Source organism: Hylobates moloch, unplaced genomic scaffold (genome assembly GCF_009828535.3).
Source record: "Hylobates moloch isolate HMO894 unplaced genomic scaffold, HMol_V3 SCAFFOLD_16, whole genome shotgun sequence".
Taxonomy (NCBI): Eukaryota; Metazoa; Chordata; class Mammalia; order Primates; family Hylobatidae; genus Hylobates; species Hylobates moloch.
The window spans coordinates 35,005,452-35,021,162 of NW_026652291.1; the positions used below are offsets into that span (position 1 = coordinate 35,005,452).

The 15,711-nt window shown below is 42.8% G+C and overlaps 1 protein-coding gene and 1 non-coding gene across 3 annotated transcripts in view; one reads left to right on the forward strand and one right to left on the reverse strand.

Annotated features, from left to right (window-relative positions):
- Positions 1 to 833: 833 nt before the first annotated feature.
- Positions 834 to 1,027, reverse strand: LOC116456499 (U2 spliceosomal RNA). Its single transcript, XR_004244719.1, has one exon. It is a non-coding gene; the product is annotated as a U2 spliceosomal RNA (small nuclear RNA).
- A 1,125-nt stretch (positions 1,028 to 2,152) lies between these two features.
- Positions 2,153 to 15,711, forward strand: part of LOC116456346 (cytochrome c oxidase assembly protein COX16 homolog, mitochondrial) — a 35,292-nt gene continuing 21,733 nt past the window's right edge. The window contains exon 1 of one of the 2 annotated variants that reach the window (XM_058429682.1): positions 2,153 to 2,388. In XM_058429682.1, the coding sequence (XP_058285665.1) occupies positions 2,320 to 2,388 (69 nt within the window). In that variant the 5' untranslated portion in view covers positions 2,153 to 2,319. The remainder of the gene's footprint in view (positions 2,389 to 15,711) is intronic. The other variant, XM_032135104.2, reaches the window with a different exon arrangement.

The window sequence follows — 15,711 nt, forward strand, 5'->3', positions numbered from 1 at the left end:
TTTGAGACAGAGTCTCGCTGTCGCCCAGGCTGGAGTGCAGTGGCGCGATCTTGGCTCACTGCAGGCTCTGCCCCCCGGGGTTCACGCCATTCTCCTGCCTCAGCCTCCCGAGTAGCTGGGACTATAGGCGCCCGCCACCTCGCCCGGCTAATTTTTTGTATTTTTAGTAGAGACGGGGTTTCACTGTGTTAGCCAGGATGGTCTCGAACTCCTGACCTCGTGATCCGCCCGCCTCGGCCTCCCAAAGTGCTGGGATTACAGGCGTGAGCCACCGCGCCCGGCGACTCTAACATTATTTTTAATATACGTATACGATTTAACCCATTATTAGCTACTACTGAGGTGCAGGGTTTTGATGGAGTAGTATCCAGTAGGCTGATGTTTTATGCAGTGAAGATGTAGGAAAACGCTAGAGTTTTAGAGCAGAGCCTTTGGCTTCTAGAATCTTACGGAAAGTAGGAGATGTGATACGCTTAACTAATCTGGATGCCACTTGAGATTTATTTATTTATTTTTGAAACAGGGTCAAGCTCTGTCACCCAGGCTGCAGTGCAGTGGCATGATCACGGCTCACTGTAGCCTGGACCTCCTGGACTCAAGTGATCTTCCCACCTCAGCTTCCCAAGTAGCTGAGGCCCCATCATGCCTGGCTAATTTATTATTATTATTATTTGTAAAGATGGGGTCTTGCTTTGTTGCTCAGGCTGGTCTCAAACTCCTGGGCTCAAACAATCCTCCTGCCTCAGCCTCCCAAACTGCAGGTATTACAGGCATGAGCCACCATGCCTGGTCTGCATGAATTTTGAAATATCAAAAGGAAGTAAATAAGATGGGAGAGATGCACCGTTCCTGGGTTTCTGGAGTTATTGAAATACAGGTTGATGTGTAGAGTGGCGGAGCAAACTATTCCATCTCCTTGCTTCAAAAACCCATTTAACGTATTTTCCTTGGATAGAGAATGTGTCAGATATTAAACTGTTAAGAACAGATACTACACTTGATCTTAGCCAAAAGGATAAGTTTCACTGGAGTAGCCTGCAGTAGATCTGGAGTTTCTCCTCTGGAGACCACTTAAGAGGCTACTTTAATAGGTGAAAAGATGATAAGGAATTTAAAAAGGAACATTTCAGTGGTAACAGAGAGGCAGGGACAGATGGAAATATTTCAGGAATAGCATGGAAGATAATATTCCGCATCACCTGCACTCTGATTCACTCTGGTAAATGGGACACGTCGGGGATCGGCTTCCTAAGCTATCCCAGTACTTTACACATGTTTGTTTCTGTGCCCATGAAATCGCCAGTGTCTTTAAGGATCATATATTTTTATCTGTGTTCCTAGAACCCTTTCAATGACACTCTGAAAGGTGGCCTGTATGGTTGCTGAATCATTGGAAAATAGACATTCATAAATGACTAAAGATTACAGGTTATCTCACAGTAAAATCATTAGCATTAAAAGTTCAGTAATGACTGATAAGACACTACACTGATTACATTTCAACCTAATCTTTCTAGAGATTTATTTTTAAAAGTCTCCATTAAACTAGTAAATTCCTCATCCCACAAATAGCCATAAAGACTGGAGTACCAGCTTCAAAATACTTCTTTTTTTTCTTTTTGAGACGAAGTCTCGCTCTTGTTCCCCAGGCTGGAGTGCGATGGCGCGATCTCTGCTCGTTGCAACCTCCGCCTCCCGGGTTCAAGCGATTCTCCTGCCTCGGCCCCCCCAGTAGCTGGGATTACTGGCGCCTGGCACCACGCCTGGCTAATTTTTGTATATATTTTTTTAATACAGACGGGGTTTTACCATGTTGACCAGGCTTGTCTAGAACTCCTGACCTCAGGTGATCCACCGGCCCCGGCCTCCCAAAGTGCTGGGATTACAGGCCACCCACCCAGGCCACCGCGCCCGGCCTCAAAATACTCATTTCCTTAGCTGATTTTATCGAGTGGCTATGTGCCTAAGGGAGTGTTTTAAGAAGACGTTAGTTGGGACCCAGAACGTGCGAAGTACTGGTTTCCATATCAGTTTGGTGGTGTTCGTAAACCGATTCAAATCTCTAAATCCCAATTGCACGCCGGCGTTACGGAACCAAAAACGCTGACGCCCACACTTCTGGGGGGACGCACAAGTATGTTACGATGGCTCGATTGCTTTTGCCTAGCGGAAACCATTCAGTAAGGACCGAGCACCAAATAACCAAGGGAAAGGAAGTGAGTCAAGGACTTTCTCGTCTTGGTGAGAGGGTGAGCCGCTGAGATTTGGGAGTCTGCGCTGGGCCCGCTTGGAGTTCTGAGCCGATGGAAGAATTCAGTCATGTTTGCACCCGCGGTGATGCGTGCTTTTCGCAAGAACAAGACTCTCCGCTACGGAGTCCCCATGTTGGTGAGTGGAGTGAGGAGGATCTTCCGCCAAGGGGTGGGACCCTCCTCCTTGGCAGATCAAGACCTGGGAGGGAATCTGTAAAATGTGAAGTTAAGGGCTGGCACTCGGGCTAGGAAGGAGCTAGCGACGGGCTGAGAGCTTTCCTAGAAGCTCTTCTACCAGTCTTTTCCACACCTCCCACTTCCCCGCCGCTGTCCCCTACTCCCGGTTGGATTTCAGGTGTACTAGGATCTGTCTGCTTGTGAGCGTGGCATCTTTCCCATCGTCGAACGCGGTCATTGTTACTACCCTTGATTCACAGTTAAGTAAATTGAAGCTCAGAGAATTCAGTCAGAACCACAGTTGAAGCCAAGTTTGGATGATTACTAAGCTTGCTTCCTCGCCCCTACCTTAGCTATGTTTTGACCATACTGTGGATCATTGGGACTAGATGTATTCCATTTAACAGTACGAATTCCTGGTATCTTTCTGTTTCATCTTTCTGGTTTGTGAATTAGCTTAATTCTTAAGAGTTGTTGTGATGAACTAATAACACCTTGTGAATAAAGTGTTGAGTATGGTGCCTGCCACATCGTAGCCAGAATGGTTGCTGTGTTATAATTTCTAAAGCACGTTGAAAACAGCTTCCGTGTTTATATGGTTGCATCCATTTCCACACTGAGTTCCCTAAGGATGTCACGAAATGCAGGCAGAGGCTGACTTTTAGACAACCAGAGTTGAAATCCAGGTGACTCTTATTTGCTTTTTGATCACGGGCAAGTTATTTTGCTTCAGCAAGCCCTGATGTGTTAGTGAATGAAATAATTAAAGCATATGAACAAAAGCTGCTTTCTTTTAAATACAGAATAGATTTTTATTTTGTATGAATATTGGCACAGATGAAATTACCAGCTTTTCCATTTAAGCAGACTAAAGGAAAGAAGTGATCTTAGAAAGGTAATGGATATTTTAGACATTTTTGAAAAATCCAGATTCATCAAATGTGGATTTTAGGAATCTCCAAAAGATTCACCCATTTAAAGTATCTGGGCCAAGCACGATGGCTCACACCTGTAATCCCAGTGTTAGGGGAAGCCAAGACAGGAGGATCGCTTCAGGTCAGGAGTTCCAGACCAGCAAGACCTCTGTCTCTCCAAAAAAACACAAAAGGTTCAATTTGTTGTTTTTAGCAAATTCGATATCAGTATACTAATATATTTGTATATTAGTATATTCTTAGTTATGGAGCCATCACCACAATTTTAGAACATTTTCATCACCCCCAAAAAAGCATCATAACTAATAGTAGTCACTTCCCATTTCTTTCTACCTCTTATGCTGGCCTGATAAACCACTAATCTACTTCTACCCGTAAATTTGCTTACTCTGCACATTTCATATTAACACACTAATACAACATGTGGGTTTTTTGTGACTGGATTCTTCCACTTAGAATGTTTTTAAGGTTCATTCACATTGTAACATATATCAATACTTCATTCCTTTTGATGGATATAATTCCATTGTTTGGATATATTTTATCAGTTGAACATTTGGGTTGTTTCAGTTTTTGACTATTATGAATAATGCTGCTATGAACATTTATGTACACGCTTTGTGTGGAAGTATGTTTTCATTTCTCTTGGGTAGGGAATATACCTAGACGTGGAACTGCTAGGTCATATGGTAACTCTGTTTAACTTTTTAGGATGTGCCAGATGTTTTCCAAAGTGGCTGCATCATTTTACATTCCCACCAGCAATATATGATTTTCAATTTCTCCACATCCTTGCCAACACTTGTTATTGTCCATCTTTTTAATTATTACCCTTTCTAGTAGGTGTGAAGTGATACCTCATTGTGGTTTTGATTTTCATTTCCCTAACGACTTATTATGTTGAGCATCTTTTCAAATGTTTATTGGTCATTTGAATATCTTTTTGGAGAAATGTCTGTTCAAATCCTTTGCCCATTTTTTAATTGGACTGTGTTTCCTTTTATTGGACAGAGGTTTCTTTAAAACCCAAAACCAACAAATCTGCCAGTCTTTGTTGAGAGGCTCTGCATTTTTTGGGCATGCTTTCAACATTCAGCCTTGCAATTTACAGCTCCATGTATAGCCTTCACTTCTTACTTGCTCAGAGCTTCAAAATTAGTCATAAGTTGAGAATTTAGGGCCTTCTCAGGTCTTTCTTGGGCATATACATTGCTCTGGGCATGTACACAGTTCTAGTTATTTGCATGACTTTCTAAATTCTCAGGAATATATTTGAACTTTTCAGAGTCCTCTAAGGACACTTTATTCCTGTTATCTACCACATCAGACAGTCATAATGTTAAACAATTACCTCTGATTTTTTTTTTTTTTTTTGACAAACGCTTCCTAGGAGAAGTCTGTTCATACTGATTGAGCTCCAAATCAGGTAAACTAAAGACAGCTTTGTGAATAGCATCTTCCAGGAACTACCAGACTGGTGAAATGATGACAATTCTCACGGAATGGTGTTTTAAAGAGCTCCAACCTCTACCCTCTCCAGTTGGTGCCAGGCTTTACATGATGTTTGCAGGCTGTTGGTTTTCATGGTTGTTATGGAGCTTGGGTGGAGGGGTGAGAATATGACAAATTAAAAATGCCACCAAGCTAACTGTTCTTCCTGAGATTCAGGCATTTTTCTTAAATACTGTGCACACTGTTGCAAGTTTTTGCTTAATTTTCAGAGTTCTAAAAAAGTTTATTTGACAGTTTTTTACAAACATTCTCATTGTTTTTGTGGAGGCAAGGATTTTTGGAGATACTCCACCGTGTCATTGATATCACCCTTCGGTTCTTTCTTATATCTTCTATGTCTTTGGTGAGATTTTCTAATTTTCCCTTTGTTTCAAGAAAAGCTATTGTTGTTTGAAGTATTTTTATGATGTTTCCTTTGAGGTCTTTGTCATCTTTGTCAGATAATTCTAATCTCTGGTTTATCTCTGTGTTAGCATCTCTCCATAGCCTTTTTAAAATTCAAGTTTGTCTTCGTCCATTTGTGTTGCTAGAAAGCAGGGGTCCCCAACCCCTGGGCCACGGACTGGTACTGGTTTGTGGCCTGTTGGGAACTGGGCTGCACGGTAGGAGGTGAGCAGTAGGTGAGTGAGCATTACGGCCTGAGCTCCGCCTCCTGTCCTATCAGAGGTGGCATTAGATTCTCATAGGAGCACGAACCCTATTTGTGAACTGCACATGCGAGGGATCTAGGTTGCATGCCCCTTATGAGACTCTAATGTCTGATGATCTAAAGTAGAACAGTTTCATCCCCAAACTGCCATCCCGCTCCCCACCCCCACCACCATCTGTGGAAAAATGGTCTGCCATGAAACTGGTCCCTGGTGCCAGAAAGTTTGGGGACCACTGTTGCTACAAAGGAGTACCAGAGGCTGGGTAATTTATAAAGTAAAGAATTTTCTTTTGGCTCATGGTTCTGCAGGCTGTACATACTGTGAAGCACGGCACCAGCATCTGCTTCTGGTGCGGGCCTCAGGCTGCTTCCACTTGTGGCAGAGGCAAAAGGGAGCCAGCATGTGCAGAGATCACATGCCAAGAGAGAGGGGAGGGAGGTGGCAGGCTCTTTTTGACAGCCAGCTCTCAAGGGAACTAATAGAGTGAGAACTCACTTGTTACCACGAGGACAGCATCAAGCCATTCGTGAGGGATCTGTCCCCATGACCCAAACACCTCCCACTAGGCCTTCCTTCCAACATTGGGGGTCAGATTTCAACAGGAGGTTTGGAGGGTCAAATATTCAAACTGTAGTAAAGTTATTTTCCTGGTTCTTGTCATGACAATGGAATTTTTATTGCATCTTGAACATTTTAAATATTACATTAGGAAATGATATCCTATTTAAGTCTTTTACTTTAGCAGGATGTCATGTTTAACTTGTAGGCAGTAGCCTACTATAATATTTTGGGCTCCCTTTCCTGGCAACTTAGGTTCCAGATTTTGCAGTACTAATCTGGTCTGCTTTGTTCACCTGGTGGTACTGGGATTCGTGCTTGATCATGTCTGTATGGAATGTTGTAATCAACATATGCCTTTAAAGCCATAGGATTGATTAAGGTTACAAAATAAGTGAATAGAGAAGAAGAGAAAACATTGTGCCCTGAGGTATGCCAACGTTGGAGAGTTGAGGTATTCAGGAGGAAACAATCAAGGAGACTAAGAAAGAATGTGGCAAAAGAAAAACCAGATATGAGGGAAGAGGAGGAGAGTGTGATCAACTGTATGAAATTTTATTCACGAAATCAGATGAAAATAAGTTAACCACCAGATTTAGTAATGTGGATGTCACTGATGGTTGGAATGGATCCAATAAAGAGTAGGAAGAGCAGCTAGTATAGGCAACTCATTTGAGAAATTTTCCTGCATATAGGAACAAAGAAAGAGGTTGGTATCTGTTGGGAAGTGGTGTCCAGGAAAGTTTGTTAATAAGATAGGAGAAATAATAGCATTTTTATGCTGGATCCTGCAGTGGTGAGCAAGATTTTGATAATACAGGAAAGGAGAGAATTGATGAATCAGTGTCCTTCAGTAGATAAGAGAAGATTGGAGATAAATGAAGATAGGAGTGTGGATTCTATGGTAACAAGCAATAAGTGTTGCAGTGCAATTCAAACACCACACACACACACACACACACACACACACACACTATGCATAGTCCTGCACAAAACTCCCCTAATTTCCTACACCAGGCATAACCCCAGGATTCTCAGGCCACCCGTGCTTCTGACCAGCTGGTTACAAATTTGGGTGTTTAAGCCACCCGCTCAGGTTCTAGAATTTACTAGAACTACTCATAGAACTCAGGAGAATACTATACTTATGATTACAGTGTTATTATAAAGGATATATAAATTAGGAACAGCCAAAAAAAGAGACTCATATGTCGAGGTCCAGAAGGGTCCTGAATGTAGAGCTTCTGTGTTCTCTCTCCATGGGATCAGGGCATGTCACCCTCCTTGCACATTGATGTGTTTACCAACCAGTAAGTTCAACCAAGTTTCACTGTCCAGAATTTTTACTGGGGTTTCATTATATAGGCATGGGTGACTGAACCATTGGCCATGTGACTGAACTGTCTCCAGCTCTCCTCTTCTCCCTTGAGCTTTGGAAGTTGGGTTGATATCACATAGCTCAAAGCCCCAGCCCTCTAGTCACATGGCTGGACTTTTCAGCATGGCCTGCCTGTATCTTTTCACTGAAACTGAAACAAAAGTTATTTTGTGTATACAAATAATTCTTACATTTTGACATTGCAGGTATTAGCTGCTTATCTATAACATATTTTTTTCTGATTTGTTCTCTTTTGATTTTATGTTGTTTTTATTTCATTTATTTGTCAGCACAGAAGTTTTATTTATTATTATTGTTGTTGTTTTTTTAAGAGAGGAGGTCTTGCTGTGTTGCCCAGGCTGGTCTTAAACTCCTGGCCTCCAGTGATTCTCCCACCTCAGCCTCCGGTGTAGTTGGGATTACAGGGATAAGCTACCATACCCACCCAGAAGTTTTAAATTTTTATGTGGTCGCATATACTTGGTTTTGAAATTTATAGCCTGCGATGATAAAATCTTGTGATGGGAAAAAATATGAAATTCATAACCTCAAGGTTTTGTTGGTATTCTCAACTTCAAAATTATAAAGGTTTATGTTTTATACCTTTTAATATTTAATTCTTTAATTGGTATATAAATATATTTATAAAAAAAGGAAGGTAGGGGCCGGGTGCAGTGGCTCACGCCTGTAATCCCAGCAGTTCGGGAGGCCGAGGCAGGCAGATCACAAGGTCAGGAGTTCGAGACCAGCCTGGCCAATATGGTGAAACCCTGTCTCTACTGAAAATATAAAAAATTAGTCGAGTGTGGTGGCAGGGGCCTGTGGTCCCAGCTACTCAGGAGACTGAGACGGGAGAATTACTTGAGCCTGGGAGGCGGAGGTTGCAGTGAGCTGAGGTCACACCACTGCACTCCAGCCTGGGCGACAATGCAAGACTCCACCACAAAAAAAAATATATATATATGTGTGTGTGTGTGTGTGTGTGTGTGTGTGTGTGTGTGTGTGTGTATAAAATTATATATAAATTAAAAGAAAGGTAGGGATCAAACTTTATTTTTTTCCAAATGGCTACATCTTTCAGCTTCAGAATGAGGGATTAAAGCTAATTAGATTTTTTTCTTTTTCTTTTTTTCTTTTTTTTTTTTTTTTTTTGACAGAGTCTCACTCTGTCGCCAGGCTGTAGTACAATGGCGCAGTCTTGGCTCACTGCAACCTCTGCCTCCCGGATTCAAGCAATTCTCCTGCCTCAGCCTCCCAAATAGCTGGGACTACAGGTGTGTGCCACCACACCCGGCTACTTTCTGTATTTTTAGGAGAGATGGGGTTTCATCGTATTGGCCAGGCTGGTCTTGAACTCCTGACCTCGTGATTCTCCCGCCTTAGCCTCCCAAAGTGTTGGGATTACAGGCATGAAGCTAATTAGATTTTTGGATGACATGATAAAGTGGCAATGACAACTTGGGGATCTTTTAAGGTTACTGCATACTGAGAAGTGTGGTAAATTTCATGAGAGTTCTTCTTTTTTTCTTTAGAAAAAAGTGGCAGTATTTACTTAAGAAGTGAAGATGTCATTTATCTGACCCAGAAATTCCATTACTGGATATTTTTTCTCCAGTATATGTGTGCAAAAACAAATGTAGTTGGGAGGCTGAGGTAGGAGGATCTCTTGAACCCGGGAGGCAGAGGTTGGAGTGAGCCGAGATCACGCCACTGCACTCCAGCCTGGGTGACAAAAGCGAGACTCTGTCTCAAAAAAAAAAAAAAGAAAAAGAAATATATTTGTGTCAGAAAATGTATGAGTGAGTAGTGCACATAATGTATGTAATATGCATTATGTTTATATATATATAATTATATAACATGTTGTTATAAAAATATCATATGTATGACACACATACAAGTATAAAAAGATCTCCACTGGGTGTGGTGGCTCATGCCTGTAGTCCTAGCACTTTTGGAGGCTGAGGCGGGTGGATCACTTGAACCCAGGAGTTCAAGACCAGCCTGGGCAACATGGTGAAACCCCATATCTACTAAAAATACAAAAATTAGCTGGGTATGGCAGCGGTTGCCTGTAATCCCAGCTACTTGGGAGGCTGAGGCAGGAGAATTGCTTGAACCTGGGAAGCGGAGGTTGCAGTGAGCCGAGATCGCTCTTCTGCACTCCAGCCTAGGCAACAGAGGGAGACTCGGTCTCAAAAAAAAAAAAAAAAAAGTACAGACCAGTATTATATACTATATGTAAGTATTAATTCCTGGGTCAAATAAATGACATCTTCACTTCTTAAAAAACATTACCACATTTTTCAAAAGAAAAAAGAAATCACATGAAATTTAACACACTTCCCAGTATGCAGTAATCTTAAAAGATCCCCAAATTGTCATTGCTGCTTTATCATGTCATCCAAAAATCTAGTTAGCTTTAATCCCTCATTCTGAAGCTGAAAGGTCTAGCTATTTGGAAAAAAATAAAGTTTGATTCCTACCTTCCTTTTTATATAAATATACTTGTATTACCAATTAAATAATTAAATATTAAAAGGTATAAAACACTATAAAACATAAACTTTTATAATTTTGAAGAATACCAACAAAACCTTGAGGCTGTGACATGATTCCAGAAATCATTCAACTATCAAACAAGAGAATGAGTAAATAAACTGTGTTCTGTTTTTATAATGGAATACCATATAGCAAAGAATTAATTAACTATAGCTGCATACAATATATTTTAGTCTAAAATACATAATTTCTCACTAAAAACAGTTACACCAAAGAATAGTTTTAATAAAATTCAAAAACAGAAAAGGCTTATAGAATTTAGTTATTATATATAGATGGTAAAGAAGAAAATCAAGAAGTGAATGCAATAAAATCTAGCTTTTGTGTTAACGATAAAGAGAGGAAGGTTACCCTTTTATTTGCAAGGGGTATATGTGTTGGCAGTGTTCTATTTATTGAACTGGGTAGTTAATGCATTGTAGTTTATGTTACAATTATTATCTCTAAATGCTTTATATACACTTTTGCGTGTGTTTATTAATAAAATATTAATGCAGTGTGCAAGATGGTAAGCACTATGCATATTATGTCTCCGTTTGTATTAAAGGGAAAGTGTGGTATGTTTAAAATGTCTGTGCTCATACATGGATTGACAGTTTTTTGAAGGACAACCAATAAGTTGGAAACAGTGGTTATATTGGGGGGAAAGGCATAAATAAGATAGAAATTGTACCCTTCGAGTTCAGGGAAAATACTGCCCTAATGGGGGCTCCCTACCCCTTTATCCCTCCTTGAAGAATGGCTTCAGTCATTTAGTAGAAGGGCTAAGCTTTTGAAAATATTATTTTCTTCTTTTGTTAAATCAGCAAAATGTCAGGTATGTCTGCTTTTTCTGAGTTGTGTAAATTCCACAGTTTGGCCGATGCAAAAATATTTGAAGTCCAGTCTACAGAAGTTTTCAATTAGCTACTTTGAGATACAGCATTTGGTATTAACAAAGTTCCACTACCCAAACCTTTGTAATACATTGCAGCACTGAAGATAGCAAATTGACCTAAAAGCACAAAAAGATGAATTAACCAAATGAATTAGATGAACTATTGTTTGTTCATTTTTAACTGTACTCAAATTACATTTCTTAATTTATTAGGGGAAAATGATAGAAAAAGTAAAATATTAAAAATTAAAATTGTTATTCTACTAAACATGTACAGTTAGTTGTAAATTGGACAAAATCATTTGTGTGTGTTTTTGTTTTTAGAGAATACATTTATAAATGCAATGATAGTATTATAAATATGTTTTCTTTACATAGGAGAAGATAACTCTCAGTTAGCTGTAACTGCTGTATTGCTTCAGTATGAGGTGAGAGGTGACCCAGCTGACTATTTTTAAGGTTCTTGTATTGGTTTGAACCCCGAGAGTGCGCCAATGGACAACACGAGGCGGTGTGGAGCAACAAGCTGTTTTAATGAGCGCCTGGGTTCAGGCCGGCTGAGGCCTAAAATGGCGTCAGCCCCAAGTGAGGACGGGACGAAAGTTTCATAGTCTCCTGTAAACAGGAAGTGTCCTAGTCTGACGTAATTGCTAAGTTGTACCTGGATGGCCTCTTTCTCGATCTTCAGGGGTACGTGCCTTCTGGACGGCTCTCTTCCTGCTTCTGCTATCTTGCTGGTGCATGCTGCTGGCCCAAGTATCCTTGAGCCTTGGGACTGAGCCTGAGAAGGGAAGAGTTATTCATGTCCTTAAGCTTTCAGGACCTGGGGAGAATCTTACATTCCTGTCTATTTGGTTATAGAAAAGGGAAAAGGGATGACTTTCTCAATAACTACTTCAGGCATGACATAGGCGTGGCGTGGGCACCTTGGAAAAAGAAAACCTTAATTTGTTCGGTATTCTTGAGAGATGGGCTGGGATCCACCGTGTCATTGTATCAGGAGCATCATCTGGATTGTCTGGAAACATATCTGTGCCTGCAAGACAGTTATGTTGAGAGGACAAGGCGGTGTCGACAGGGAGAGGCATGGCCTCATTTGCTGCTTCACAAATGAAAGACCCTGTCTGGATTAAGGAAGGAAGGTAATTCCTGAAGGGCTCAGAGTCTGGTAAGGGTGGAGGCCCCAAGACAAAAGTTCGGCCATACATGATTTCAAAGGGACTATAAAAAGAGGGTGCTTTTGGTGTTGCACAGAGCCTTATGAGGGCGAAAGGGAGATTTTTTTTGTCCACGACTGGTGGGTTTTTAGAGCCAGCTTGGTGAGTTGGGCTTTAAGGACAGAGTTAATTTTTTCAACTTTGCCTGAAGATTGAGGCCTGTAGGGTGTGTGGGGAAACTATTTTATTCTTAAGGATGTAGAGATGCCTTGGGTAATTTGGCTGATTAAGGTGGGCCTGTATCGGACTGGATGGATGCTGGGAGGCCGAAATGGGGAATTATATGCAGATGAGAGTTTGTGTGACATTTGCACCTTCTGAAGTTGTTGGGAACACTTCTACTTACCTGGAGAAGGTACAGACCAAGACTAGAAGATAGCGGAGCTGTTTATCGGGCAGCATGTGAGTGAAGTTTACTTGCCAATCTTGCCTGGGTACCTGGCCCCGGGCTTGGTGGGTAGGAAAAGGCGGTGGCTGGAGGGAGCCCTGGGGTGACACAGAGTGGCAGATGGAGCAGGACTGGGTAATTTCTCGAACATAGCCGGAAAGGTGAGGACAAGTGAGAATAGGGCGGAGAAGTTGCAAGAGAGATTTGTAACTAACATGGAAAGCGTTGTGGAGGTTTTGGAGGTGAGGAAGGCTTTGAGAGTGAGGAAGAATGAAGTGCCTTTCCTTGACATATCATGGTCCTTGCTTTTGAAGATTTTGGGCTCAGAAGTCCTCCTTTTCTTCTGAGGAGTAAAGAGGAGAGAACAAGGACAGGGACAGAAACTGGCCTTGCACAGGTTGTAGGGACACTTGTTTGGCTACCTGATTTGCTAGCGCATTTCCAGCTGATATAGGATTGTCTGGGGTTTGGTGGCCCCTGCAATGAATGATGGCAACTTTCTGCGGGAGTCTGGCAGCTTGAAGGAGCTTGCTGATGAGAGAGCCATTTTTGACAGCAGTGTTTTTTGCAGTTAGGAAACCTCGTTCTTTCCAGATAGATGAGTGTGAGTGTACTAAATGGAACGCATAATGAGAATCTGAATATATGTTAATTTGTTGTCCGGCTACTAGAGTGAGATCTCGAGTGAGAGCAATGCGTTCAGCTTTCTGGGAGGTGGTGCCTAGGGGGAGCAGATTGGCTTCAGTAGTGTGTGTGGGGGGTGACACTATATCATAGCCAGCATGCCGGCATCCTTGACATAGGAAGGAGCTGCCATCTACAAACCAAGTAAAGGAGGCATCTGGAAGGGGTTGGTCTGTTAGGTTTGGAACAGGTGTAAGAAAGGTTTGAACAGAGTTCACACAGAAGTGTGTAGGGTCTTGGGCGGTTGTAGCTTCAGGTAAGAGCGTGGCAGGGTTTAGATGAGAGCTGGTTAGCATGGTGATTTGGGGGGTTTCTATGAATAGAGCATACAGTTGGAGGAGCCATGGGGGCAGAGATGAGACTTAGTACACTGTGGTGAGCTAGCATGTCTTTGATGTTATGGGTTGAATAAACTGTTAGGTTGGCATGGAGAGATAGTTTTAGGCTTTCAAGGATGATGACAGCAGCTGCTTCCAGTGCTTGGAGGCAGGCAGGCCATCTGAGAACTGTGGCTTCAAGCTGTTTGGAGAGGTAGGTGATAACCTGGAGGGTGGGTCCCTTACACTGGGTTAGAACACCTAGTGCAACTTCACGTGTTCGTCGGTATAGAGTGAGAAAGGTTTGGTGAGGTCTGGGAGAGTGAGGACGGGGGCTGAGATGAGAGCCTTCTGGAGTAGATGGAAAGGTTGGGTAATAGGCTATGCAGGATTTGAAGGCTCATGGAGAGGGCCTTTAGTGGCTTGGTATGATGGTTTGGCAAGTAGAGCAAAGGAGGGAACCCAGAGTCTAAAATATCCTGCTAGTCCTAGGAAAGAGAATTTCTTGCTTAGTTTGCAGAGGTGGGAGGGACTGGAGGAGGGAAATGCGGTTGGTTGTGAGCCCTCAGGTTCGTGGGATAAGAGCTAGGTCTAGAAAGGTGACTGAGGGGGCTCATATTTTTGCTTTCTTAGGGGAGACCTGATACCTCCGTTCTGCCAAGAAGTTTAAAAGAGAGAGATAGCATGGGCATTGCAGTCTCTTTGAGAGGGGCTACACAGGAGCAGATCATTAACACATTGAAGGAGAGTGGATGGTCTTAGGGATAAGGTACGGAGGTCGTGAGCAAGGGCCTGTCCAAAAAGATGGGGGCTGTCTCTGAAACCTTGAGGTAGTATGCACCAGGTGAGCTGACGTGAAAGGTGGGTGTCGGGGTTTTCCCACATAAAGGCAAAGAGGTTTTGGGAATCAGGGTGTAAAGGAATTGTGAAAAAAAAAATCCTTTAGGTTTAGAACAGAAAATGGGTGGTATTGGAGGGAATTGCGGAAAGTAAGGTATATGGGTTAGGAACTACTGGACATACTGGGAGTACAGCTTGGTTAATGAGCCTGTGATAAGTTCCATCTGGCTTTTCGACAGGTAGAACTGGTGTGTTAAAAGGGGAGTTTGTTGGGTGGAGTAGGTGACTGGCGAGGAGGCAAGAAATGACAGGTTTTAGGCCTGTGAGAACTGCTTGAGGGATGGGATACTGCTTCTGTGATAGGAACTGGGTGGGCTCTTTAAGGTTAATGCGGACAGGGGTGTGGTGTTTTGCGACTGAAGGTGTGGAAGTATACTAAACAGCGGGGTTAACTACGGATGGGGGATAAGGTAAAGTTGCATGTTTTAAGGTGGGAGGTTGGAGGAGTAGAAGAAATTTAGATGCCCCGAGGGATCTAGGTTGATGCGTTAGGTACTATGGGGAATGTGGAAGTGGAGAGTAGTGTGGAGTTTTGAAAGGATGTCTCTGGCATGAGGAGGACTAAGAAAGGGCGAGTGAAGGAAAAGGTGTGCAGGGAGCAGAAAAGTGGAGGGGTGGCTCAGGGTTTGGAGATTTGTCCGTCAATTCCCACAACAGAGAAAAGGGAGGACTCGGTGGGTCCTGAAAAATTAGGTAAAGCAGAGTAGTTTGCCCGGTATTAATTTAAAAAAACATACTGGCTTACCTGCCACCATCAGGGTTACCCTGGGCTCGGGTGAAGCGATGGTAGTTGCTGGGGCATCCATTCCAGGGCACTGTCAATCTTCAGTGGCAAGGCCCATGAGATCCAAGTCGGAGGTTTTGGCTGGCTCAGGAAGTGATGGGGGAGGTCCTTGCAGGGGCCGCTCACAGTCCAACTTCCAGTGGGGTCCTCCGCAGAGGGGGCACGGCCTGGTGGGCTTACCTGGATTTGGGCATTGTCTGGACCAGTGGCCTTCATTGCTGCACTTGAAACAGGTGCCAAGAGGAGGTAGGTTGCTAGGAGGCTTCCGTGTGGAGCTGCGGCCCGTGGGCCTGCAGGGCCCCGGTGGTGGAGGCAAGTATTTGAAACTCCACCTGTTTTTGCCTTTTACTTTCCTCATCATGATTGTTAAAGACTACGAAGGCTAAATTAAGAAGGTCTTGTGGGGTTTGAGGGCCGTCGTCAAGCTTCTGAAGCTTGCGCCGAATATCGGGGGTGGACTGGGAGATGAACCGAAGGTTTAAGATAGTGGTTCGTTCTGAGGGTTTGAAGGAGGAAGGGG